Source organism: Harmonia axyridis, chromosome 5 (genome assembly GCF_914767665.1).
Source record: "Harmonia axyridis chromosome 5, icHarAxyr1.1, whole genome shotgun sequence".
Taxonomy (NCBI): domain Eukaryota; kingdom Metazoa; phylum Arthropoda; class Insecta; order Coleoptera; family Coccinellidae; genus Harmonia; species Harmonia axyridis.
The window spans coordinates 7,326,009-7,353,694 of record NC_059505.1 but is presented as its reverse complement, the minus strand read 5'-3'; the positions used below and the strand labels follow the sequence as shown (position 1 = coordinate 7,353,694).

General features: G+C 35.3%; 2 protein-coding genes across 4 annotated transcripts in view; both read right to left on the bottom strand.

Annotated features, from left to right (window-relative positions):
• Positions 1-1,445: 1,445 nt before the first annotated feature.
• LOC123680423 (exosome RNA helicase MTR4-like) lies at positions 1,446-11,907 on the bottom strand. The gene is made up of 13 exons (XM_045618318.1): positions 11,569-11,907; positions 11,002-11,244; positions 10,728-10,902; positions 9,804-10,118; positions 9,014-9,260; positions 8,525-8,817; positions 7,192-7,468; positions 5,505-5,677; positions 5,278-5,439; positions 4,505-4,746; positions 4,111-4,347; positions 2,275-2,437; positions 1,446-1,968 (listed from the first exon to the last, which is right to left on the bottom strand). Exons 1-13 carry the CDS (start codon positions 11,739-11,741, stop codon positions 1,651-1,653), a joined length of 3,018 nt encoding a protein of 1,005 aa, XP_045474274.1. The 5' UTR covers positions 11,742-11,907; the 3' UTR covers positions 1,446-1,650.
• A 1,738-nt stretch (positions 11,908-13,645) lies between these two features.
• The window catches only part of LOC123680420, a 46,385-nt gene continuing 32,344 nt past the window's right edge, over positions 13,646-27,686 (bottom strand). For 2 of the 3 annotated variants that reach the window (XM_045618313.1, XM_045618314.1), the window contains 9 exons: positions 25,519-25,731; positions 23,700-23,927; positions 23,562-23,639; positions 22,119-22,299; positions 20,161-20,307; positions 19,894-20,102; positions 17,580-17,920; positions 16,124-16,350; positions 13,646-15,086 (listed from right to left, as the gene is read on the bottom strand). In XM_045618313.1, the coding sequence (XP_045474269.1) occupies positions 13,737-15,086; positions 16,124-16,350; positions 17,580-17,920; positions 19,894-20,102; positions 20,161-20,307; positions 22,119-22,299; positions 23,562-23,639; positions 23,700-23,927; positions 25,519-25,731 (2,974 nt within the window). In that variant the 3' untranslated portion in view covers positions 13,646-13,736. Of the gene's footprint in view, positions 15,087-16,123; positions 16,351-17,579; positions 17,921-19,857; positions 20,103-20,160; positions 20,308-22,118; positions 22,300-23,561; positions 23,640-23,699; positions 23,928-25,518; positions 25,732-27,686 lie in introns of those variants that run through there. The other variant, XM_045618315.1, reaches the window with a different exon arrangement.

The following is a 27,686-nucleotide window of genomic DNA, read 5'->3' as shown; positions in this document are numbered from 1 at the left end:
ATATGTCTGTTTGAAATGTTACTTTCCTAATAATTTCAACAGTACCAATTTAATGTTGATCTCATTACATGAATAAGAAGAATTAAAAAATTCAATACATCTAACTGAATTGAGATTTTGTGAGCAAATCAAAAATAACAGTTTTAAGCTTGATGAAGAATTTTTTGATCGCATCATCAATACAAAATTCAGGCAAATGACAACAGAAAGAACCTTGTTCTAAAGTTGCATGTAGATGAACAATAACGATTTTGAACCATTTTATGTGGATCACGTCTTTTGAGCTTCAGAAAATCCAAGCAAACATGAAAAAAAAATTCTAGTAATTCCGTAAAAATAGATCTGATATACAATTTTCGTTTATAAAATACTTTATTATTGGAACTCCTGATCTAGATATATCAATCGATAAATATGGCATGTTAAATAAATGAATAGTGTCTTTCTTTATTCAGAAAACAAAACAATGTCTGACAATCATAATATCCAGGGCAAAGTCTAGCAAAGCTATTCCACTTAACCTAACGCCTATATTCAGTTATGTTATGCGGCGCACGAATGACAAGCGCTCAAAATCTCAATTTTTTTCAATAGACGGACTATCGTGAATTATTGCATATATTTCGTAATTATTTATTAATTCGTTATTTTACCATTTCAAATTCTACTGATCTTGAGTAGATCAAATTTAACCGAATGGTGTAATTACATATGTGGAGGTTTAGGGCCAGAATAGTTATTTATAATACAAGTGCAGAAGGCATTGATATTCTTCCACGAGTTCAAAATTAAAAAACGAGCCACGAAGTGGCGAGTTTTTGAATGAACGAGTGGTAGAATGAGCCTTCTGTACGAGTATTATACATTATTTTCTCTAATCCATTGCATTTTTATTGAAATCAATGAAATATTTACATAAATATCATTTAGTGATTTTTACATTGGAAAATGTTGGTTGGCAGAACTGATTTCTTTAAGGCAAATTTCAAATGAATTGACAGATAAAGCCGTGGCGGAAAGTTCGGAGTACCAACATATAATAATAAAATATAACCATAAAAACTGTGCGTTTCTGATATATTCTCGCACGATTTTGTTCTACAAGATGTGGAAGAATGAACGGAATAACCACAGAATTAGAGAATAACTTTTTTCTGGAATAGTTTAATCAACGATCTTATAATACATAGATGCGTTCTTGAGCGGTCGCGGAGAGCATTGACGCCAACATTAGAGAGAGAAAGATTGAGTCTCATGACACGTCACCATGAATTTCAACCAATGATAAGGAAATCTGAAAGAGCAGCGATATATTCAATTTTTCATTTCAAAGGTTAGTTTTAGGGTTTTCATTGAGTAACCTAGCAGTCTTTCAAACTACAGATCGGAATTCCAGTCCTGGTGCTTTGCTTGAAACGATGATAGGATATATAAAACACAACCAGTTCTCTTACTTTTATAATCTTTAGAAAATCTTCAAGCTATATACAATGAATTTATAAAAATGATTCAATGTCTAGAATGAAATTAATTTTCAAAACATATTTACAATAATTAAATAAAAAAAAATTGTTTATTTACAAATGATAATACAAACTTTTATACAAATACAAAGAGTAATGTTTTCTCTGAAAAATTGTTATTTTGTATTTACAAATACAAACTGGCCGAGAAAATAATATCTCTTTTTATCATTCTGATGCCTTCATTAAATTTATCTTCCAAATCTTGATTCCCCACTACTTTTGCGGCCTGCACCATCTGTCTCAATAGTTCTTCTAAACGTCTCATACAACGGATAATAGAACCTTCATAAAAATCTGGGTCAATGACATCTCTGAAGGTAGCTCCATTACACCACCGGTATACAATATCCATAAGAAATGGGCGAAATGATTGCACATATGTTTCCTCATCAATAGATAACCGACATTCAATATTAATTTTGGCTACTCTTCTTGCTATGTCCTGAAAGAAAAACGCATATTTAAATATTTGTAGTTAAATGAAAAAAGAGAAAAGCACTAACTTAATGTTAGCAGCTATTGTGATCTTGTACGAATTCGTATACATGCCATTTTTTTAATGAAATTTCGCAAGTACAAAACTGAATAATAAATTAAAAAATACCCATCTGATCAAACTGTAATTTAGAAATCTAATGCAAAATAACAAAAAAAAAACATTCTTGGCTCAAAATTCGAATATCACAAACATTTGGAGAATATTATGTCCCAAAAACAATGAAAGAATTATTGAAAATGAATAACTTGCCTGCATCTGTCTGAAAGGACCTTTTAAAGCATCATTAATCTTGGGCGGTTTATCGGATTTTTCTGTGCACACAAAACAGCTCAATAGAGCAGTTGCCTCCGCTGGGCTGAGGTTGTTGAATAAGCCGTTAAAAAGTAATTCTGTTAGAAGTAACTCATCTGCACTGTAAAATAACAAAAGAAATAAATAATTAGGGGTTCGGAAATCTTTAGGTAATCAATGGAGACTGCATTCTGCTAACCCTCCCCAGTTATTGAAAATTCCATCGAAAATCTAGAGATTATTGCAGTATTAACAATATTTTTCACTATAAAACCCAGTAGAACAAAATGCTAAGGAAATATCTCAGTTTCACACAGATTTCATTGGTATCTTTCATTACTATGATATGTTGGTACTCAGAACTCTCCTGTCACAGATTGATCAATTATCTGTCAAATTTGTGATACAGAAAACAGTTCTGCCAACCAACATTTTCCAATGCAAAAATCACTAAATAATATTTATGGAAATATCCCATTGATTTCAATAAAAATTCAGTGAATACGCCCTATTAGTGTGACGTCACACACCGCCATTTTTGGTTCTCCTGTGAGTGTTTGGAAACCAAACAAATAAATTGTCATTCAAATTAGTATGGTGTTATTGAAGGAATTGGCTTATTTTCATAAATAAGAGTATTTGAGGAACGATTTCAGTATTAATTGATAGACAGAAGGAACGAGGTTAATACCAGTAAGTTTGAATCCTGTATCATTCCCCAGATTTTGTAAAAAGCCGTGTTTATTAGTTGAACTACAAGTTCGAACTTACTGGCATTAATCTCGTTCCTTCTGTCTATCAATTAATGGTAAAATCGTTCCTCAAATAATCTTATTTATCAAAATAAGCCAATTTCTTCAACGACAATGTACTAATTTGAATGACAATTTGTTTGTTTGGATTCCGAACACTGACAGGAGAACTAAAATGGCGGTGTGTGACGTCATCACTAATAGAGCGTATTAGAGATAATATATAATACTCATTTTAAAACTTGTCCATTCAAAAACACACAACTTCATGTACTCATGGAATGATATTAATGCCTTCTGCACTTGTATTATAAATAACCATTCCTAAGAAAATAAGAGATTTTTCCAGGAAAAGTTGGCGGCCAGATATTTCAGTGGATGTAGAACAGTCTTTCTCTAATTCTGTGATTATTCCGTTCATTCTTCCACATCTTGTAGAACAAAATCGTGCAAGAATATATCAGAAACGCACAGTTTTCATAGTTATATTTTATATTATATGTTGGTACTCCGAACTTTCCGCCACGGCTTTATCTGTCAATTCATCAATTTGCCTTGAAGAAATCAGTTCTGCCAACCAACATTTTTCAATGCAAAAATCACTAAATGGTATTTATGGAAATATTTCATTAATTTCAATAAAAATGCAAGGAATTAGAGAAAATAATGTATAATACTCGTACAGAAGGCTCATTCTAACACTCGTTCATTCAAAACTCGCCACTTCGTGGCTCGTTTTTGAATTTTGAACTCGTGGAAGAATATCAATGCCTTCTGCACTTGTATTATAAATAACTATTCTATACATACAATAACGTAAAAGACACTTGAGTACTTGGAATCATACCTGATTATTTTCATTTACACGAAGTGACAATTTCTAAGTATTTTTAAATACCCGCTATATTATTGAAAAATGAATTTTAAAAGGCATATTTTGAACATTTCGACAGTTTTTATGATTTATTTAATCCAGTCTCTGGTATTCAACATTAGAGATGAATCTAAAAATTAGTTGGAGTGTTTATTTAAAAAAATCTACCTGCTCAATTCACAAGCGACTCGGCCCTTCAACTCGATTACATCGGCACTTGTACAATACGCAAGCCTCCTTAGTACCCTTTTTCTACATTTGAGTTCGTCCATTTGTAAAATTTTTTTAGCCTCCAGCAATTTACTTTTGAGTCTTTCCAAATCTGATTGGCAATTCATTTTATCCTTATATTTTTCATATATTTCTTTCACCGATGGATTTTTTTGAAATGGATGTGCTTTAATCCTAGAAAAAAAAATTAGATTTATATTTACAACTAAGGAAAATATATCAATTTAGGCTTAAGAAGAGAGATTGGTCGTAGATACTTTAGAATATGAAATAAATAAATTAAAAGTTATTGTAAGATAGAAAAAACCTAGTAATATAACAATCAACCTACTCTGCTTCTATATTTGCAATCTGATCCATAATTTCTTTCAGTTGAGGATCATTGATCTTCATAGCCTTAACAGGATCAAGTAAAGGAATACCATCGGGATGGTTTTCTTTTAGTTTCAGCAGCCACGGTTTGATCATTTTTTTAATTTCTTTACTCTTCCAGTCGCCTGAGAAATTACATCTACCTGATGAAATATGGGTGACACAGGTTGAGTCTATGGGAATAACTTCCATTTGACCTTCCTGTGAAACAAATATTATGATTAATGACAATGTTTTTTTATCACCAACAATAAATAAAAGATTTTTCAATAAGAAGTTTCATTTTGAACATCCGCTATCTGTGCACGAACATTACACCGTATAATATAATTGCAACTTTGCCAAACTTTCCTAACTATGTCATTTCATGAAGAGGTAATCATAATTACCACCGAGATCTTGTGATTTAACACCTTTTGACTTTTTCCTTTGGGACCACGTGAAAGAAAAGATCAATCTTTTCAAGATCTTGAACTTCGTGAAGTTCAACCGTACCCATGGTAGCCATTTGGCTGATATCTTTTCTCATCATTCCTCTTTACAATGAAATAAACATCCATTGATTTCTCTTAAAATATACTCTTTTTTTAATATAAAAATGAAACATCTTATTGAAAAACCCTTCTTATGCTTTCAAAAAAAAAATCTTGTAAGATATAAGAGTAAACCCTTCAATGAAATATAGTTATAATTTTTACTGTTTTCTTTTGTAGTGAAAAAAATTTCATTTACCTTATGTTCCAAAAGAGCTGGTTTTGCCACGTCATTTTCATTCTCTCGAATTACATTGAGAAGCATATCAATTTCAACCTTTTTATCCTTCTTTTTGAGGCTTTTAACCCATCTACAACCAACAACTACACCCCAATCATATTCACCATCAGGAGTTGATACCTGGAAAAATAGAAAAATTTCAATTGAGTAAAATGAGTGTGTAAATTCAATTATGTCAATTTTACCTTCATGACCCTTCCTTCTTTCAGGAAACGTCCTAGTACTTTTGGTTCTTGTATGAATTTTCTGGTTTGAACGTACAATGCTTCCACCTGTTGTTTCAATTCGTGGTATGAAGAAATTTCTTCTTCATTTTCAATTTCCACTTCATTATAATGTTTCAACTTAGCTTCATATTCTGTGAAAGATAATTTATCATGAAAATATGCTATTATCAAATAAACAAAATTTCAAGAACAACATACTAATACAAAAATCATTCTTTTATTGAAATTACTTAAGCTTGTTCATCAATTTGTTTAATCGAAGGTTCGGGCTGGTGTTAACACTCATCTATTTTTTTTCAGACGATTTTCACTAATGATTTTTGGTGGGTTAACAATCTTCCAATTACTGCATGTTGATACCCACATTTCTCGAATTTTGTAATTATTCCAGAAATAGCAAAACTTGAAGGTATCGATCTATCTTCAAAGACCACCAAAGTACCATTTTATAATTTAAATTTTCCGAAATCGTTTCTGTTTTCCATTAGATTCTTTAATTAAATAAAATTTGTTGTATTTTTAAACCAGTTATGGCGAAAAAGAACCTAAGTACTTATTTTCACAGAGGGAATAATTTGTGTCTTTCGTTGTCGCAAATGAATTCCTTGCATAAAATGCAATAAAATTGTCGTGTTATTTTCAATTGATATGGTCTTACAAACCATCCCACGATTGGAGATCGACTACGGCGAGAACGGCGTTTTTTCACTTGCGAACAGCTGCTTCAGCGACATAAAAGAAAGGGTTTTCTGCATCGTATCGTGACTGGCGATGAAAAGTGGATCCGTTACGATAATCCGAAGCGAAGAAAATCATGGGGACTACCCGGCCATGCATCATCATCGACGGCCAAGCCAAATATTCATGGCGCCAAGCTCATGCTCTGTATATGGTGGGACCAGCTAGGTGTGGTTTACTATGAGCTTCTGAAACCGAATGAAAGGATCACAGGCGAGGTCTATCGACGACAATTGATGCGTTTGAGCCGCGCACTGCTAGAAAAACGGCCACAATACTCCGACAGGCACGACAAAGTTATTTTGCAACATGACAATGCTCGCCCACATGTTGCACAGCCGGTGAAAACATACTTAGAAACGCTCAAATGGGAAGTCCTACCCCACCCGCCGTATAGTCCAGACATTGCTCCGTCTGATTACCATCTCTTCAGATCGATGACGCATGGCCTGGCTGACCAGCACTTCCATTCCTACGAGGAATCCAAAAAATGGGTGGATGACTGGATAGAGGCCAAACCGGGTCGAATTTTTTCGCAACGGGATTCGTATGTTGCCAGAAAGATGGGGAAAAGTTGTAGCTAGCGATGGCCAATACTTTCAATAATTCATTTGTAACCATTTTTTCACAATAAAGGCTCAAAATTTGAAAAAAAACGGGAAAGACTTATTCACACACCTGATAGAAAATACGAATAATATCATAATCCTAATTTTCAGAATTCAAATAGGGTCAGTTCCGCATAATGCCTATTAGACACTACAATTTGGGACACCTATAAGTAGTTTGTTTCAAGAATATTTTCATTCTGGAATCAAATTGTGAAGTGCTTATTTCTTGGGGCAGTATCCATACAAAGATAAAATATAAAATGCTTGAAAATTCAATTGAACTTTATAATATTTACCTTCAAATAATCGTGGAACATCAGTTTGGTGTTGAAACTGAAAGAATGATTTCTCCAACATATAATCTGGATTAATTACTTCAACTCTTAGAAGATTAAGCACCATATTATAGGATAAATGAAATGCCGAATTCAGTGGATCTGGTGAACCCTTGATTATATCACGACAGGCTGCTGAAGGCACTTTCTCGTTTATCATAGATATGACAATACCTTTATCATCCAAACCTCTTCTACCTGCTCTACCTGCCATCTGGATGTATTCACCAGAAGTTACCTGAAAAAATATCCATTTTCATGTTAATATAAATATTATTCTAGAAGTTAAATAGTTAATTTGTTCTACTGAATTATTCATGAAATACCAGCCATGATTTGCTTAATGAGCTTATATTAGGCCAATTGAAAAGTCTCAGGTCTGATGCACAGATGGTGGTGCTAGTATTAAATCTATATGATTTTTTAGTTAGTACCAACGGTTTTCTGTGCATCTTAGTACCAACCTTCAAACGATACGTGTCAAAATTTGACAGCAGTCCGACCATTAGTACTTTCGTTATTTGAAAAGATGGAAAAAAATAATTTCGTGTGCTGATAAAATATTGCTTTTTGAAGGGAAAAAATAGAGTTGAAGCAAATTCTTGGCTTGATGAAGAGTTTCCCGGGTCTGGACCAGGAAAATCAACCATCATTGATTTGTATGCTAAGTTTAAACGTGGTGAAATGAGCCCCGAAGACGGCGAACGCAGTGGACGTCCAAAAGTGGCTCCATCATTTCACTCCCGAGTCCAATCGACACTTAGCTGAGTGGACTGCACACGATGAACCGAATCCAAAACGAGGAAAAACACAACAGTCAGCTGGCAAGGTTATGACATCAGTATTCTGAGATCAGCAAGATATAATATTCATTGATTACCTCCAAAAGGACCAGACCATCAATAGCGATTATTATATAGCGTTATTGGATCGTTTAAAGGATGAAATCTTTAAAAAACGGCCCCATTTGAAGAAAAAAAAGGAGCTGTTCCATCAAGACAACGCGCCGTGACAAATCAATGAAAACAATGGCAAAATTGCATGAATTGGGCCACCGTATTCGCTAGATCTGGCCCCCAGCGACTTTTTCCTGTTCTCAGACCTCAAAAGAATGATCGCTGGAAGAAATTTTAGCGCTAATGAAGAAGTAAACGCCGAAACTTAGGCCTATTTTGAAGCGAAAGACAATAATCGCTATAATAAAAAAAATGTGTTTTACTATGGTAGACCGGGGAGTTTTCAATTGGCCTGTTAACGGGCTAATCTATATTTAGACATAAACTACTTCTCTTACCCATCTATGTCGCTGTCCATCGTACTTTCTCATATCAGTAAAGATGACTGTTCTTGCAGGCATGTTTAAACCCATGGAAAAAGTCTCAGTTGCGAATAACACTTTGATAAGACCCTCTCCAAATAATATCTCAACAGTTTCTTTGATAACTGGAAGCAACCCTCCATGATGAACACCTATACCTCTTCTGAGAAGAGGTATCATATGCTTGATATATGGCAGATCTTGGTCTTCTTCTGACAGAACTTGAATAGCATTATTGAAAACCTCATCAACAGCTAGTTTTTCAGTTGCTGAAAATAACGATATATGATAGAAAAAGCTATATTGTCAAATATTCTCAAGAACACACTAATAGTTTCCAAGAAAAGCCAGAAAACCAAAAAAAAAAAACTGAAAATTTTAAACAAGTTGACCCCAAACCAACTCGGAGAATTCAACAAAATTATTCCTAATGTGAATTAAACTAAAATAGTTAATCATACTCACTGGTGTTGAAATCCATTTTAGTCATTTGTTTAGCATAAAGCTCACAGTCTTTTTTTGAAAAACTAAAAACAATAACAGGCGCAAAATTTCTTTCAACAGTCATTTTTATCATCTTATAAATGTCTGTTTGCGTGGGATCCTTATCTCTAACCCCACCTCTTCTTCCTTTTTGATCACCTTTTGCTGCATCACCAGCATTTTGCAACTCAGCCATAGCTCCATTGAAATTATCTTCTTGGAAAGTGCCCTACAGGGAATAAGGATTGTATTAATTGATAATACACCAAACTATTGTTAAAAGGGAACACCACTATGTGACATTCTCAGGATCTGTCAATATCTGCCCAGAGTAGGAGGGAGAAAAATAATGGGCGGTGTTGCCAGAATGATTGGATGATCAGAAGAAGTTAAAAATATTACAATGGTTCCAACTTTCGTCCAAAGGAAGTCTACTTAACGAATCTTCTTATGAATATTCACAAATTTAGAATTTTGCCGATTTTGTAAAGATTTTTTTTACAAATAATTTTAAAATACATCAGTGCTTTGTAAGGATATCATATCACCAATTAATAAATAAATGACGTCTTTATTTCACAAAAAAAATGTTTCTTTCGCAAAACACGAAAAGTTAGTAATATTATAATTATTTTTTTATTCACAAATTGAAAATATTGAAATACTACAATGTAGAGTATTGTTTCAAGAAATATCTCCATTTTGAACTAACGTCACGTCACGTGGTGGAGTTCCTTCTTAAATATTTCATTCTGAGTAATTTTATACTTACGTTCTCATCGACAATCATGTGAATTCCACAACCACCTGCTGGAAATAAGTAGTGTTGTAGTGGTGTTGGTCTATAATCTGTATATACTGCATGACAAGGCTGTTTATGAATATGTGCTATCCACTGAATGAATTGTTTAGCATTGGGAATTGTGGCAGAAAGAAAAACAAAATGTGCATTATCTGGTAACATAATCAATGTCTCTTCCCAGACTACTCCTCTATTTTTATCTCTCATGTAATGTATTTCATCGAAAATTATCCAAGCAACTTCTCTTATCACATCAGAGCCTTTATATAACATATTTCTTAGAATCTGAAACAATATCCAATACAATTCAATATTTATTATCTTCATTGTGGTTCTAAATAAACTTTTGTGGAAATATCATAATAATAATAATAAGAGGTCTTTATTTCAACCTCAGCGAAGTCAAGCTGATAGAACACAAATAAATCTCTTAATTTGCACCAACTCCGAGATATCACAAAGAAGTTAGACAGCCGTGTGAACTGACTTGTTTATTAATACTGGGTTAAGTAAAACCAGGTTAAATATTTTTCTGAGATTCATTTCATTTCATGTGCAACGAGCATTCCATGTGGAAGGTTATTGAATGCTCTATTATAACTGGCAACACTGCACAGTTCTAGAGATTTTCGCGTGCTTGTTGGTATTTCTGTCGAAACAATGATCACAGTATAGTATGCCTTTATACTGTGACAATTTTTAATGCTTGATCTCCAATCAAAAATGGAAATTGAGAATATCAAAAAAGAGCTAGAATTTCAAATTCATTAGACAAAAGAGCAATATGCTTTGAAAATCTTCACTTTTTGACTAATCCCCTAAGTGAGGGTGAACCTTCACACTAAACAAAGACCTTTCAAATCAAATAACAGGTATCACATAATTCAAACTAACCTCTGTGGTCATGATCAAACATGATGCTGTTGGATTGATTGTAACGTCTCCAGTCATTAGTCCTACATCACCAAATTCATCGTTAAATTCTCTGTACTTCTGGTTAGATAATGCTTTAATTGGGCTTGTATATATAACTCTCTGTTTATTTTTCAAGCATAATGCAATAGCATACCTATAAAAAAGTTATTTGAAAATACTCTCAAAATATAATTTTCAAGTCTGATAGAAAACTGAAACAACCAATGTTTACTAATAAAATGGAGGTACTCACTCAGCAATAACTGTTTTTCCTGCAGAAGTATGAGCGGAAACTAGAACTGATTGATTGTTTTCAATACATAAAATAGATTCTTTCTGAAATGGATCTAAAACAAATTTATACTTCTTAGCTGGTTCCCCTTGAGCTGGCACAAGGGGACTGATTGCCTGATTGGAAGGATAAGCTGCTTCATGTGAGCAAGACTCAATAGTATCAATTGAGTATACCAGTATCCTATTTTTCAAATCCTCAGTACTGAAACAAAATGATATATAATTAGGACGGTGTCCGCTAAAGGAACTGCAGAAGGAAAAATTAATTATTTAAGTATACATATGTATGAAATTCAATTTCCCAACAATCATAAGGTAAATATATGGTAGCATGTTATTGCCTTTTCTTCGATAATTATTATATTTTCTCATCCCTTCTTCAGATTTTTTCATGTCTGGTCTTTCACATCCTGTGGTATGAAGTCCTTTCCGAAAATTGCTTATGTTAGTCTTATTCGTCCCCACTATTTGATTTTTCTTATTCACTCTTATTTCCTATTTTATCTATATCAACATTTATACTTACATGCTCTGCTTGAATTGTTCCAGTTCTTCCTCGTCATTATCTAATTTTGTTTTTTTAGAGGTATTATGGTCATCTGAATTATTGGTTTTCGATCGTTTAACACCTTTCGATTTTTTTGCAACCTCAAGTTTTGTCACTTGGTTAAAACAGTCGAAAAGATCATCAATATCCATTTCAAATTGATCCCTTCGATATTAATATTTAAAATAAAGATAAGTCACAATAAATGTCTTACTAAAACTGTCGAACAATAATTCATTAAATAAACTTTAGAACATAATAAAAATAAAAGTTGAACGATTTTAATTTTAGGTTAGGTGCAGCATATTTAGGTTAAGTCATAGAACGTCAAACGATATCGCACAAAAAAAATTTCTTCTTTAAAAAGTAGGCAGTGAGTGTTACCAATGCTACTTCACTGAAAAATCCGAAAAAATCCGCGCCATCCGAAAAAAAATCCGAAAAAAACCCGCTAGTTCATAGAACAATATATTATTTAAAAAAACTCAAAAAATTGGATATTTTCCGGTCAAGTTAAAGTAAACACTGACTGGCTCTTTCTGGTTGACAACGAACGCCCAATTTAACATTTGCAATATGGTTTCGCTGGGGCTGCCATCTAGCGTTAATATTTAACGAAATGGTTTGCCTGTAGGTTCCTGTAATACATGTAGGTGGATTGTGTGTTACAGGATTTTGAATCTAGAAAATCAATAGCGAAGGCGCAATATTCGAAAAGATAATGAAATATTGGAATTCTTGTCCTGAACAGACTTTTTTCTGATGCAGGTAAAAAAATTACAAGACATATAATTCCAACAGTTTATTACAATAAAAACAAAATATTTGTAGGATTGCACTCTTGGAGAGTTGAAATGGAAATGTTAATGCACATTATTAAACCCAGATTGAAAACATTTCTTGTTCGTAGATGTCATACAATAAGCTTACGTATTTGTAAACATAACGCCATCGAAATATTAGTCGATTTGTGTATACATCATAAAGTTATTCTCGATTAAACATGTCAACTTACGAGCCAAATTCTCGTCATTTGCGTGAGGTTTCAATTTTCTGCTCCAATATGAATAAATCTGCGGCTGAGGCTCATTGAATGTTCTCAAATACCTATGGTGAAGCAGGTCGCAGTGAAGTTTTTGTACAACTTTTGTAAATCGCAAGTAGGAAAGTTTTCAGTGAAGTTGGAAAATTTCAATGTATTAATGCAACAAATATTATTTCCTATTTTGACACCTTCAAAACAGGTGGTAAATCCTGAATATGTATATCTATACAGGGTGACCCACGTTTGAAGGTCGATTGGAATAATTAGTTGAGAAGAGCCTGGATCAAAAATTCAAAAAGTGTTTCAAACGAGTTTCTTAGTATTCAGGGAGACATTCAATGTGACCTTGGAGTTTACTTTCAAGGTCGAGTACAATTTTTTAGAAGGGAATAAACATTTTTCGTTGCAGAATATTAATCTTCTCGAAAAAACTACAAAACATTTTGTCTCTTTCGTTTTTACCATAAAAAGATTTTTTCTGGAGATATGAAGTATTTCATATACATATAACATAAGAGATGGTCATGGTACTTCAGAATTATTTCTCATGAAATTATTTGTTTTTGTATTCCATAGGAACATATTTTCTGAATTTCTTTTCAAACCGCATACATAAGTTGCACGGGCGTATAGCCAAGGGGAGTTTAGGGGGTTCAAACACCCTCGAAATGTGAAGATTTCTCCATTTATTAAAATAAAAAGAAGCGAGTTGGTATGCAGGATAACTGTCGACCAATCTCTGCGCAGCCGCAGTCGGTAATCTGAATCTAGAAACCACCTCCCCCATTTCCGAAACTGAAACCTGGCTACGCCCATGATAAGTTGACACCACGATAAAATAGTCTAACAGCAGGCCGAATTTTGAAATTTTTTCTACTGCAAACAGATGCCTTGGTCCTTAATTGTGAATATCAGATTGGGCGCAATTTGAGACAAATTTCTTTGATATTATTCTTTATATTCTATTCTATTCCTGATTGATAGTTTAACAATTAATTGAAAACATATATCAACGTTGAATATAATATATTGAATAGATTTAACGAATACATTTGCCTCTTTAAAAATATATAATATACTCATTTCCGTTTGTAAATATCAGTTATATATCCTCCACATCACTTGCTTTATTTTCAGGAAAAATTACTTTCACACTGATTTTATTAACAGTTTCCCACATAAGTGATAAATGGTTCTGCATTCTTTTCATCTGAATAATATTTTCTTCCATTAGAATATTATTAATATTAATATTCAGCTCTTTGAGAGTATGTGCTAGGCCCTCCCCTAATAATATTGAAGTTGCTACTCCAACTTTCTTGATTTCACAGTCGTGCATTACTTTCACTTTATGTCTTCCCATATGGCCTTTATAGTACCTTTCGGCTTCTTCATCATCCAAACAAGGTCTTTTACATTTTCTCAAGTAGTACAAAGCGTATGTCATAATACGAATATCTTTTTGAGTAAGAGGTTTCCGTTTTGGATTCGAATTTCTGATGGCGCTCAAACTTATCAAGGCCATTGCTTTCAGTTTATTTACGCAGAGAGTTGATGATTCAGCATACATGCTTCCATCAGCCTTTGGAGAAATTGGCAGGGCAGGCTTTTTAGCTCTATCTCTACCACCACCAAGTCTAAAAGACTTGAATCTCATTTTCCAAACGTTGTAGTAAAAAGCAGATTGGTCTTTGATATGATTCCGAACCGAATATATTGCTGAATAATTTGAATAAAAATTTTGAGCTTTCGAATAATAAACAATGATGATTACTGCATAGAAACAGTCGAAAAATAGCACTGCTAATATGTATGATACGTAAAAGACATAACCTAATCCAACTTTAGGCTCTTTCAACATCTTCAACTCTTCACCTCGCAAAGCTCTGAAATTGAGAAGAATCAAACGTTCCAAGGTAATAAGAAAACCTTCGTATTTGAGCGAGCGGTCGACAAACATGGGAAAAGCAAAGGAGGCAAAACCTAAGATCACGATGGCGTTATAAAAGAATAACGCACAAAGTGGCAGAAAAGCTGTTTTGATAGTCCTTTCTACTATCTTGATTATTTTAATGAACCGAAAGAGATACCAGAGTTTTATAGTGGCCACGGCTATCAAAATAGTGCATAACACGAGAAAAATATTCTCTAGGTCCAGGAGAGGGAAATAAGTTTTTGGGAATCTTTTGGGATCCATGCCTTCCAAAGAATCTAGTAAGCGTTTGATCTCTAACTCTCTCCAATAAAACACACAGACACATCCCAAACTGAGAATTATAAGTGCAATATCTACCACATGCCATAAATCTTTAAAAAACCACACTCCAGTTTTTTTAATTCTTATTGCGGTTCTTGTCGACAATATTATTACGAGAAATATGAAGAGCCCAAAAAGTATAGGCACAGCGATGATTTTTTCTTTTGACATCAGTAACATTTTCGACGTTATAACCTGAAAAAAAGTATTCATGAAAAATGTTTACAAGAAGGACATACAGAATACGCAGATAGTAACGGGTGTTTTTTTCGAGGTATATAACTTTAAGTTGGCATTACTATTCAAGATGGCGACCGATTTAACAGCTGTCAAGTGATTTATTCTCAGTTTGGTTTGGCAATTCATCATGAATAGACTCACGCCTGAATAACGCTTGTAAATAGTGCAATTTCATTTCGAAAATAATGGTTCTGTGCGGAATACGTATCGCGCACTACGTCCATTTTATTTTGTTTAGCAATGAAGCGCACTTCTGGTTGAATGGCTACGTCAACAAACAAAACTGCCGCGTTTGGAGTGAAGCTAATCCTCAAGTGTATGTCAAAACACCGTTACATCCAGAAAAACTGACTGTTTGGTGCGCTTTATGGGCTGGTGGAATCATTGGTCCGTACTTCTTGAAAAACGATAATGGCCAGAACGTTACAGTCAATGGTGTTCGGTATAGAGCCATGATTACTAACATTTTCATTCCTGAATTGAACAACGATGATTTCCAGGAGCTGTGGTTCCAACAAGACGGTGCAACATGTCACACAGCTCGTGCCACAATCGATTTATTGAATGACACGTTCGGTGACCGCCTAATTTCACGTTTTGGACCTGTGAATTTGCCTCCAAGATCTTGTGATTTAACACCGCTAGACTACTTTCTGTGGGGCTATGTAAAGTCATTGGTCTATGCGGATAAGCCACAAACCCTTGACCATTTGGAAGACAACATTCGCTGTGTTATTGCCGATATACGGCCACAAATGTTGGAAAACGTCATCGAAAATTGGACGTCCAGATTGGACTACATCCGAGCCAGCCGTGGCGGTCATATGCCAGAAATCGTAATTAAAATGTAATGCCACAAGATTATCTTGCGGATAAATAAAATTCATGTCAATCGAATAATCCATCGTTGTTTTATTGCAATTTAAAGTTCTATAGCTTAAAAAAAAACACCCTTTAATTGAAAACCCGACATGAATCGATAGATACTATACCTTAACTTCTTTCCTCAAGTATCCGTAAGCACTTTTTTCAATTATAATTTGCACTGAGTTGAAGATATTAGAATTTGCATTGTATAAAATAAATTCTATGAATATACTTCTTGTATATTTATCCAACCATCCATTTTCTCGCAAATATTGTAGGTTGATGAGTGAGTTTTTCATACCTCTCCCCAAATATGCGACATATCCTCCACCGGGATATATTCCTAGTTTTCCTGGAAAATATTTTCCAAATTTATTTTCCCACTACTGACATGCATTATTAGATAGTACATCACTGAAGTGTTTTAATGGGGTTTTATAGCCCAAATGAACAGAGGTAGAAAAACTAATTTTTCTCTATTATTCCTTCACAATTAAGGAATCCAATCACGCACCAAAATATCAATCCCGCGAAGTCGTGGGATAAAAATTATCAATCTCGCGGATCCGCTAGAATGCGGGATTGTTAACAATATCTATACTCTTTGTACTCAACCTATCAAATATGCTCATAAAAAGGTCTTATGCTATTAAAAAAAGTGTTTATTTCATGGAAACAGCTGTCAAGTTTTGCCGCAGGTAAACTCGAAAAATCTGCCGACAAGTGCTGTCTCACAGTTTTTCCAACTAGAAACCATTTCTTATTCAAAATTGAGCTTTTGTGATTGGTGGAAATTAAGTCGAGGATCGGAGTTGTAAACAGCTTCCAAGTATGTACCGAAAGGTGTGTGCAAAATGGTTGAATTTTTGTGACAATGGATGAAACATGGCTCCATCATTTCACTCCGGAGTCAAATCGACAGTCAGCTGAGTGGACTGCATACGATGAACCGAATCCAAAGCGAGTAAAACACAACAGTCAGCTGGCAAGGTTTTGGCGTCTGTATTCTGGGATGCGCAAGGTTAATATTCATTTATTACTTCCAAAAGGGCCAGACCATCAACAGCGATTATTATATAGCGATATTGGATCGTTTAAAGAATGAAATCTTTAAAAAACGGCCCTATTTTAAGAAAAAAGGTGCTGTTTCATCAAGACGATGCGCCGTGTCACAAATCAATGAAAACAATGGCAAAATTGCGTGAATTGGGCTTCGAATTGCTTCTGCATCCACCGTATTCGCCAGATCTGGCTCCCAGCGACTTTTTCCTGTTCACAAACCTCAAAAGAATGCTCGCTGGAAAGAAATTTAGCGCCAATGAAGAAGTAATCGCCGAAACTGAGATCTATTTTGAAGCGAAAGACGAATCGTACCACAAAAATGGTATCGAAAAGTTGGAAGATCGCTATAATCGCTGTATGTCCCTCGAAGGCAACTATGTTGTATTTTTTTGCCAAAAAAATGTGTTTTACTATGGTAGATCGGGGACTTTTCAATTGGCCTGTTAACTATCACATGAATTAATAATAATAATAAATTATCTACTTTCAGTACAAACTGATACATTAGCGGACACTTACCAAAGTATGTGGACGAACCTGTCTCCTTACTGTTTGTGAACTTCCATACATCCTTCATTCTTCCTTCCCTTGGTGGACGTTTTGTTTCATTCCATTTCTCGCCATAAGTCTTCGTGGTTTGAATTTTGAAGGAGTCAGCTATGCAGGGTAATTTTAGGAATTGCATTTGACCTGGTATTTCGCAGCTCTTGTTCTTTGATCTGTGCTGCCTCAAGCGAACTACCCCTAATACCTTATTTGAGTAATCCGCTGACATTCCTGGATCTTTTACTGCGAATTTACCATACCATTTTTTCGATTGTGTTGCTTCTATCAGAGTTGCTTCCACATATTCATCAAAGCTAATAAATTCACAGGAAATTCAAACAGATATCTCGAAATTTTTAAAACTGAATGGCAGATAGGTCTGAACGATGTTTTTAAGAAGAGGTTCGATTCTACGACGAAGAACAAGTATAGGTTCTGGCCTCGATCCACTTCACATACTACTTTAATCGTTATTAATTTATCAATTTCAAAACCAATGATTAAGAAACAGCTAAAAATGATCTCAGAATCGTACTTTTGAGCACTCCATTGAAAAATTGCAGCAAATAGATCATTGGCCATTGTCTTAGAATATAGATAGAAGGAACGGAAAGTGAACATTTGAGCTCGATCCCGAATACAAGAGAGATGGAAGTTTAGTGTCGCCAATCACAATCGAGCTAGCCGATTGTGTGTGCGAGCCACAAGCGTGGAGAATCCTGATTTGATTGTTCAATGCTTTATCAGTAATCCTTTTTTCATAATTTCACAATAGCTAAATCATTAAACGGAGAAACACATTGACACTTTTGAAACAAGAAAGAATTTTTATGAATAAATCGCATTGTAAACTATTATTTTCAATTGATCATTTCGAAATTAATCAAATTATGTTACGCTACTGCTATAGTGTCCCGTCAGACAAGCAGTGACGAATGTTGGCATCAAAACAAATGCATCAGTTACAAGGCGATTTTCATTCCTCTTATTAATGTTCTGAGGGCCATTGTATACCTCACTTTTTATTTAAGCGACATGTTCATTTCTGAATAGAAGAAGAAGATAATTTTTATGTCTTAAAATAATTTACTGCTCATTATGCAGAAATGACCCTCATTGAAGCGAAAAATGTCCACTATAAAAGTCTCATTGTTCTCGAGTATAATATAAATACTCTACTTAATAAATACCGGGGGTTGGAATTATAGCCTGATTTTTTCATGAAATTTGTAATTCTCTGTAGACTGTTACAGTAACATAATTAAGTTACATATTACTGTTTTGAGCACATTCTTCGTATATAAGATTTCTGTGTTTCTCGTTGCATATTCGTTTATAGAAGAATTTGCAAAAAATACTACACTAACCCTAAGAATTTACATTCGACAATACGCTCTATTAGTGATGACGTCACACACCGCCATTTTAGTTCTTCTGTCAGTGTTCGGAATCCAAACAAACAAATTGTCATTCAAATTAGTACGTCGTCTTTGAAGAAATTGGCTTATTTTGATAAATAAGATTATTTAAGGAACGATTTTACTATTAGTTGATAGACAGAAGGCACGAGATTAATGCCAGTAAGTTCGAACTTGTAGTTCAACTAATAAACACGGCTTTTTACAAAATCTGGGGAATGATACAGGATTTAAACTTACTGGTATTAACCTTGTTCCTTCTGTCTTTCAATTAATACTGAAATCTTTCCTCAAATACTCTTATTTATGAAAATAAGCGAATTCCTTCAACGACACCGTACTAATTTGAATGACAATTTATTTGTTTGGATTCCGAATACTGACAGGAGAACCAAAAATGGCGGTGTGTGCTTTTCCATATCGTGCTACTAGGTCTAGAAGTTTAGCTACATCCTTCTACTTCCATGCTGATAATAATAATTAAATTCAATAAAATGTCATGATATAATATGATGTTTCTCGAGTAATAAGAGAGATAATGAAGTGAATAAAAACAAAATGTGGAAAAACGATATGGCCGAAGGCCCGAAGAGAACGTTCAATTCCAACTTGATAATGTAACTGTTACAAAAACAAAGCAGGCTATAATTGCGACACCCGGTATTTGTAAAATAGAGGTTTCTATGCGTATAAGGTTTACACACTAACGATCTAGAAAAAATAACCTGTTTTGTCTAACATTTATCTTAAATTTCTGCCTAATTTTTAGTGGTGTGTTGATTTATTGGCGAAGTATAGTAATAGTTTATGAACTTTTTTGTAATGAAACTTACATGAATAGGCTTAATCTGTTGAAATTATGAACTCACGTTCTGAGATTGATCACATCAGTGAATCGAAATGTTTTGCAAGAGGAACCATTAATAAGTTTTTTAACTTGTTTGTTACTATATATGCTTCGGTAGTCCCTATCTGCCATGATGACCATGTACATCAGGCACATATACATAAGAAACATAATCAAATGTTCGATCAACTCTTTCATTTCATATTTCAACTTTTCAGTGTGCCATAAAATCTGAAATATGATTTGGAATTGAACTTACTTATTCCAACGAATTAATTATTTATCTTACCCTCAGTGCAACTCCATATAAAGGTTTGTACAGATGACGCAGGTAAGGTCTTAGAAGGTATTTTCCGTACACTGTATACAACAATATCCGTTGGTTTTCTATATCCTCAAGTATCATTCTGAATGCTCTTTTGAGGTATTTGTTGATCTACAAAATAAGTTTAGTGAATTATTTGGAAATTTTTCATTTGATTGCTTATTCTAGGATCAGATTCACTCTATTATCTATTATATTCTTCGATTCTGTTTTCATATTGGTGTTAGGCATAAAACAAGTTCAATCGTAGAACATTTCAGTAATTTCGTTTCGGGTGAAAGTGTTTTTTCGCTTTGGAGAAGTAAAGAGAAATTTTTGTTGGATTTAGCTAAAGCTGAACAACATATGTATATCATCTCAATTACAATAAACAATTTTTTTAACAACAAACGAAACATTTCAAATCATATATTCTTGCTATATGCCCACAATACATACATAAATTTAATCTTTTCATTTTTTTGTTATGAGTTACTTTTGAACCAAATTTTCAAAAGTAACTCATGAAGTTATGCGATCGCTTAATTTAATATGATGAAGAGTGGAGGTTTTTTCATGTGAACAATTTTTGTTACTCGAATATTGTAGTCGTTTTTTGCAAGTTTTTCAAATTTTACAACAAACCTGATCGAGGAGATCCAAAGTCGATGTTTAGTTGTCGTTAAAATGCCTAGAGCACGTGTACGCGCCAGCTAAGTGAATTTGAAAGGGGTCGAATTATTGGTCTACGGAAGGCGGGGTTGTCATTACGAGAAATCGCTAACCGTACGAACAGGAATCCAACTACTGTTATGAGATGTGTCAAGTGTGATTTGCTAATGCCCAAAATCGAAGAAGAGTAAGCACCGGACGTCTAAGGGGAACAAATGAAATTCAAGACCGACGTATAAGATTTATAGCTATTAGAGACCGATTTGCAACAACTCGATCTTTGGCTGCTGAGTGATTAGGAGTACATGACCATCCTGTAACTGTCCGAAAGGTTTACCGCCGGATAAGGTTTTTTGGACTGCAGCATTATCGACCCCATTTTGTGTTACCCCGGACGGTTGAGCATCGCCGGTAACGATGTGGTTCAACATTGGAATGTGGAATGGCATCAGGTCGTCTTTTCTGATGAATCTCGATTCTCCTTGGGTGCATATGATGGCCGAAGTAGGGTTAGACGACGTCGGAAAGAAAGACCTGAACATCAGTTTGATGTTGAGCTTCATGTACACCGGACAATAGGCGTTATGGTATGGCGAGCTATTACACATGCAAGTAGGCCACCTTTAGTCTTTGTTCGAGGTAACATGACAGCGCTGCGTTGCCTTCAAGAAATAGTGGAGCCATATGTTCTTCCTTACCTCAACCGGCTCGAGAATCCAATATTTCAGCAAGAAATTGCCCGACCTCATGCTGCCAGAGTTAGTTTAAACTTTTTCGAAGCGACCCATGTGAATCTTTTGCTTTGGCCACCAAAATCCTCCGATCTTTCGCCCATAGAGCATGTTTGGGACATCATGAGTAGAAGGCTTAGAAATTTACCCCAGCCCCCACTGACTTGAGCGGCTCTGAGACATGAAGTATATGTAACTTGGGATAGTATCCCTCAAGAAGAAATAGACCATCTTATTGCATCGATACCGAGAAGTGTTGGGGGGTGTATAAATAATCGCGGTGGACCAACACATTATTAACAAATTTATTGAAAAAAATTGTAAACCCTTTTTTTTCTCCAAATTTCAATCATTTACCCCTTGCTATAATATCTGTTCTACCAAAAAAAAAAAAAAAATTGAAATTGAAACAGCTCCTTCTGGGTGTTGCAGTTTCTTTGTCAGTAAGTATATAGGATGTCCATAGTAAGTGTAAGTACATATTTATCACGAGACTATAACCTATTTCAACATACATTATTAATATAACTCAAAACTCACTCGATTATCACTAAATAGCATCTTCTCAATGCTGCTGTAGATCACGTCTAGCACGAAAATGAAAAAAATGATCCCGACGACAATTTCAGTGAACCACAACATTGCTCTAATATCTGGAATCCAAACTGAGTAGATCATTATATAAGTTATGTTGAAAGTAATCAGTAGTATTATAGCCAACCTGAAAATAATAGAATGTAATATGAAAATCTGAATGAAACGCGCTAATCATTATAAAAGGTTTCAAAAGAATTTTTTAAGTTGCAAAACCAAGCTATGAAGATTGCTCTGCATGTTTTGGATAATTTTCTAGGAATGCCTTATAAGGAGTGTGTGGGTCAGTGGAATTGATGTAGTTGTAGAAATCTTTTGGTGAAAAGTCTTAGATTACCAATATCTGTTTTTTGAAAAAAATGAAAAATATCAGTATAAACTTGAAACGTTTTTCATTTCAATAAGCATCAAGATTGTATAGGGTGTTTTTTTCGAGGTATATAACTTTAAGTTGGCATTACTGTTCAAGATGGCGATCGATTTAACATCTGTCAAGTGATTTATTCCCAGTTGGGTTTGGCAATTCATCATGAATAGACTTACGCCTTAACAACTTTTGCAAATAGTGCAATTTTATTTCGAAAATAATGGTTCTGTGCGGAATACGTATCGCGCGCTACGTCCATTTTATCTTTCATCACTTCTGGTTGAATGGCTACGTCAACAAACAAAACTGCCGCATTTGGAGTGAAGCTAATCCTCAAGTGTATGTCGAAACACCGGTACATCCAGAAAAACTGACTGTTTGGTGCGCTTTATGGGCTGGTGGAATCATTGGTCCGTACTTCTTCAAAAACGATGATGGCCAGAACGTTACAGTCAATTGTGATCGGTATAGAGCCATGATTACTAACTTTTTCATTCTCGAATTGAACAACCATGATGTCCAGGAGCTGTGGTTCCAACAAGACGGCGCAATATGTCACACAGCTCGTGCCACAATCAATTTATTGAAAGACACGTTTGGTGACCGCCTAATTTCACGTTTTGGACCTGTGAATTGTCCTCCAAGATCTTGTGATTTAACACCGCTAGACTACTTTCTGTGGAGCTATGTAAAGTCATTGGTCTATGCGGATAAGCCACAAACCATTGACCATTTGGAATACAACATTGGCCTTGTTATTGCCGATATACGGCCACAAATGTTGGAAAAAGTCATCGAAAATTGGACGTCCAGATTGGACTACATCCGAGCCAGCCGTGGCGGTCATATGCCAGAAATCATATTCAAAATGTAATGCCACAATATTATCTTGCGGATAAATAAAATTCATGTCAATCGAATAATTCATCGTTGTTTTATTGCAATTTAAAGTTCTATAGCTCAAAAAAAACACCCTTTATTAAGTTAGAATGAACCAATTTTAATTTTCTCTATATACTTACCAACAGATTACAGTAAATATCAAAGATTTCTTAGATCTCTGTGAGATAGAATGAAAAGGAATTTGCACTCGAGACGACCTGGAAAAATATGAATATCAGACTTACATAAAATATTATCCATCGAGTTAGAAGACTTACATAAAGAGGTATTTGATTAAAAGATGATAAAAAGCAGTTGTAATACTTGCACCAATTCCGTTCATTAGCACAGAATTGGTGAGTGTATATGAACAATGTTTCGTGATTGTGTCAGTTGCATTTCTTTCTGGAACACCTTCAATGACTATGCACCATACAGCTATAGAAGTTACAATGGATAACATGAAAGTTAGTCTCTTAATATATGACAATGTTTCATCTGTTTGTCTGCAAAAAAATTAGGATGATAGGGAGTTAGGTGTGAACTCAGACAGACATGCAAATACACTGCGCAAAAAAATTAACGCACATTCTGAACATCTCAATTTCAATGAAAGTTAACTCTACATTGACTTTATAACTTATTTTTTATGTTCTCTGGGGAAGGTTTTGAACGAAACAAGACACATTAAATGGAAGAAAAATTCAGGATTTCACCGAATTTTATGTGAAAGAAGAGAAATAAACAATTTTCAAAATACTGGAATGCTGATAAGTGATTTAATACTTGGTATTTCCACCCCTTGCGTTAATTACAGCTCGGCACTCAAAATGAGTGATCTTAAAATGTTCTGATCTAATCCTTCCCAGATTTCTCTGAGTTGGATTCCTAAGTCATTAAGAGTAACTGGATGATTTTCTGAACTTCTCAACCTTCTATTGAGGTTGTCCCAAACCTGCTCAATCGGATTGAGATCTGGATTTCTTGCTGGCCTTTCCATTCGAGAGACTTCAACCTCTTCAAGGTTCTCCTGAACGATGCGCGCACGATGGGGTCTGGCATTATCGTCCATAAAAATGAACTTTTCACCAATGTATGAGGCAAATGGCACTACATGCTTTTCAAGAATGTTCCTTATATACCAATCAGCATTCATAGCTCCATTATCAACGACCGCTAGGTCTGTGCGAGCAGTCAAAGATATTCCACCCCATATCATAATCGGTCCTCCCCCGAAATCAGTAGTATTCAGGAAATTGCACTGAGCATATCTTTCATGTGGACGTCTGTATACAAGGGAACGTCGATCACAATGGTAGAGGCAGAATCTAGACTCATCTGTGAAGAGAACTCTTTCCCAATCAGCCTCTTCCCAATGGATATGCTCTCTCGCAAAATCCAAACGCGCCCTTCGATGGGCTGGGGTAAGAGCTGGGCCTCTTGCCGCGACACGAGGCCTTAAATCATATTCTCTGAGGCGATTTCTTATTGTCTGAGTGCTAATTTGCACCCCATGAGTTTGCTCAAGCTGATTTTGAAGGAGGCGAGCGGTTGCAAACCGTTGTCTCAACGAAGAAACTCTCAAGTAACGTTCTTGAATGGCAGTTGTTACCCGTGGTCTACCCTGTCCTGGTCTTCGGACATTCATACCTGTCTCCCTGAATCGCTGCAACATTCTGGACACACTTGTATGGGAAACTCCAAACCTTTCTGCAATTCTTGTGTATGTCCACCCTTCTTCTCGCAAAACTACCGCTTGGACACATTACTCTTGGGTCAAATTGAGTGTTTCGCGTTGCATAGCGATCGAGTGTAGAAAATCAAACGAAAGAAAAACTATTGATCACTAGAATTGATCGAGAACAACTGATTTCAGAATGGAGCCAATACATTCAAAATATGATAATCTCATCTTTTTTTATTCCTGCTGGGAAAAAACATATGCATTGAAGAAAAACGTTGAAAGTGGATAACATATGCATGCATAATTCTGATAAAAATAATTATCATTGAGAACTCCTTCAGTTGTAGAATAAATTTGAGATTTCCATAATGTGCGTTTATTCTTTTGCGCAGTGTAGATCAAATTCAACTCACTTTAAGCTGAAATTGAATAATTTAAAACTAGGCAGGCACTTCTTGAGTAGATCTAATATAACTCTCATATTTGTATTGTGGTCTTTTCTGTCGTCATTGGGTTTCGATTTCAGATAAATTTTCGGCTTAGGGTATATATTGAATGTTTGTGAGACCCTGAAGTGGTACCATATCTTATGTTGAAGATCTAGAATCGCTACGCTGCTGCAAGACCTAATAACAATTAGGTATTATAAGGCTGAAGAAAATTTAGGAAAAATAGATTTCCGCAACGAAATACAGAATGCGGCGAAAAAGTTGAGCCTTTATGAAATGACAGTATTTTTCATTATTTGAAATAGGTGTACAACTTTTTTTTAGGCGTTTTTACCGAAATTCGAGGCTTTATTGTGAAAAACTGGTTATACATTTATGATTCAAAGTATTGTCTATCGCTGGCCACTATTTTCTCCCATTTTTCGGGCAGCGAACGAATCCTGCGTTTAAAAAAACTGGTCATCTTTCGAAGCAATCCACGAATCGGTCCAATTTTTTACTTCTTCATAAGATCCGAAGTTCTGGTCAGCTAGACCGTGTGCTATCGATCGAAACGAGGGATAGTCTAAGAGAACAACGTCTTTAGAATACGGAGAGTGAAGTAGGACTTCCCATTTCAAAGTTTCCAGTTATGTCTTGACCACTTTCGCAACATGGGACCGAGCATATTCATGCTGTAAAATCATTTTATCATGTCTCTCGTTGTTTTTCGGCCGTTTGTATTTCAATGATCGGCTCAAACGCATGAATTGCGGTCGATAACAATCACCTGTTATTGTTTCAGTCGGTTTTAACAATTCGTAAAGCACTATGCTGAGCTGGTCCCACCAAATACTGAGTATGACCTAGGAACTGTGAATATTCAACTTGGAAGTCGACGTGGAAGCATGGCTGGGATATCCCGATGATTTTCTGCGCTTGGGATTATCTTTATGACCCATTTTTCGTCTCCAATCAGTCCAATCACAATGCGATGCAGAAATCCCTTCCGTTTTTGCCATGCAAGCTGCTATTCACAAGCAAACATCTCTCGGCTCCAAATCGTACGGCACCCAATTTCCTTGTTTCTGAATCATTCCCATGACTTTTAGGCGTTTTGAATTGGCTTGTTGCGTCACTACCAACGATCCTGCCAATTCTTGTTGCGTTTGACACGAGTCTTGATCAAGTAATGCCTCCAATTCTGCATCTTCGAAAACCTTCTCACTTCCAACGCCATGCTGGTTTTCGACGTCAAAATCACCGATCTTGAAGCGTTGAAACCACTCTCAGCACGTTCTTCCACTAATAGCGGCCTCACCATAGGTATTTGAGGGCATTAACCACTTACCGCTATAGCCGGATTATCAGGAAAAACAACTAGATATTGATGTGGATGACGTTTATTTTCAGCAAGACGGCGCTACGTGTCACAAAAGGAACGAAACGATAGCAATTTAAAAAAAGATTCCTGATCGTGTTATTCCTCGAAGTTATAGTTATAGCACCAACACTATTTCTACTACACATCAATGATCTGTTGGGAGCAACTTCATGTCCGGTACACAGTTTTGCGGATGATAGTACCCCCCATACCGCCTTCTCTTCCAGGGCTCCAATACCAGCCCGCCAAATCAGTAACGAACGAGGAAGAAATGTTAATAACATAAATATGGACTTGGCAATAATTCTTGAATGGGGATCCAATAACTTGGTGGATTTCAATGCAAACAAAACACAAGCATGTCTTTTCTCTAGAGAGGCCGATCTCAGTATGCCCAACATAAGCTGGTCGGAAGTAACTATACCTTTGAAGTCATCCATCTCGATGCTTGTTATTACTATCAGCAAAACCTTTCTTGGGAAGATCACGTGAGATCAATTGCCAAAAGTGCATCCCAAAAACTTGGTTTTCTGTTTCGTGCTAGGAGCTATTTCACTCCCAGTCAGCTACTTATGATTTATAAAGCACAGATCCGACCTGTCCTGGAGTACTGTTCCCATGTTTGGAGTGCGGCACCTAAACATATTCTGAAACTGCTGGATTCTGTCCAAAAAAGGGCAATTCGTCTCGTCGGTGATGCCTCGCTTACAAACTCGCTCACCACTTTGCAACACCGTAGAAAAGTTAGCGATCTGTCTCTATTTTATAG

Excerpts from the sequence above, each read along its gene's own strand:
- LOC123680423 (XM_045618318.1), bottom strand. The coding sequence starts at position 11,741 with ATGGATATTGATGATCTTTTCGACTGTTTTAACCAAGTGACAAAACTT. Across the intron at positions 11,245-11,568 it reads GAACAATTCAAGCAGAGCAT|TACTGAGGATTTGAAAAATA; the intron begins GTAAGTATAAAT and ends ATTTTGTTTCAG. Across the intron at positions 4,747-5,277 it reads CAGCTCTTTTGGAACATAAG|GAAGGTCAAATGGAAGTTAT; the intron begins GTAAATGAAATT and ends TTTGTTTCACAG.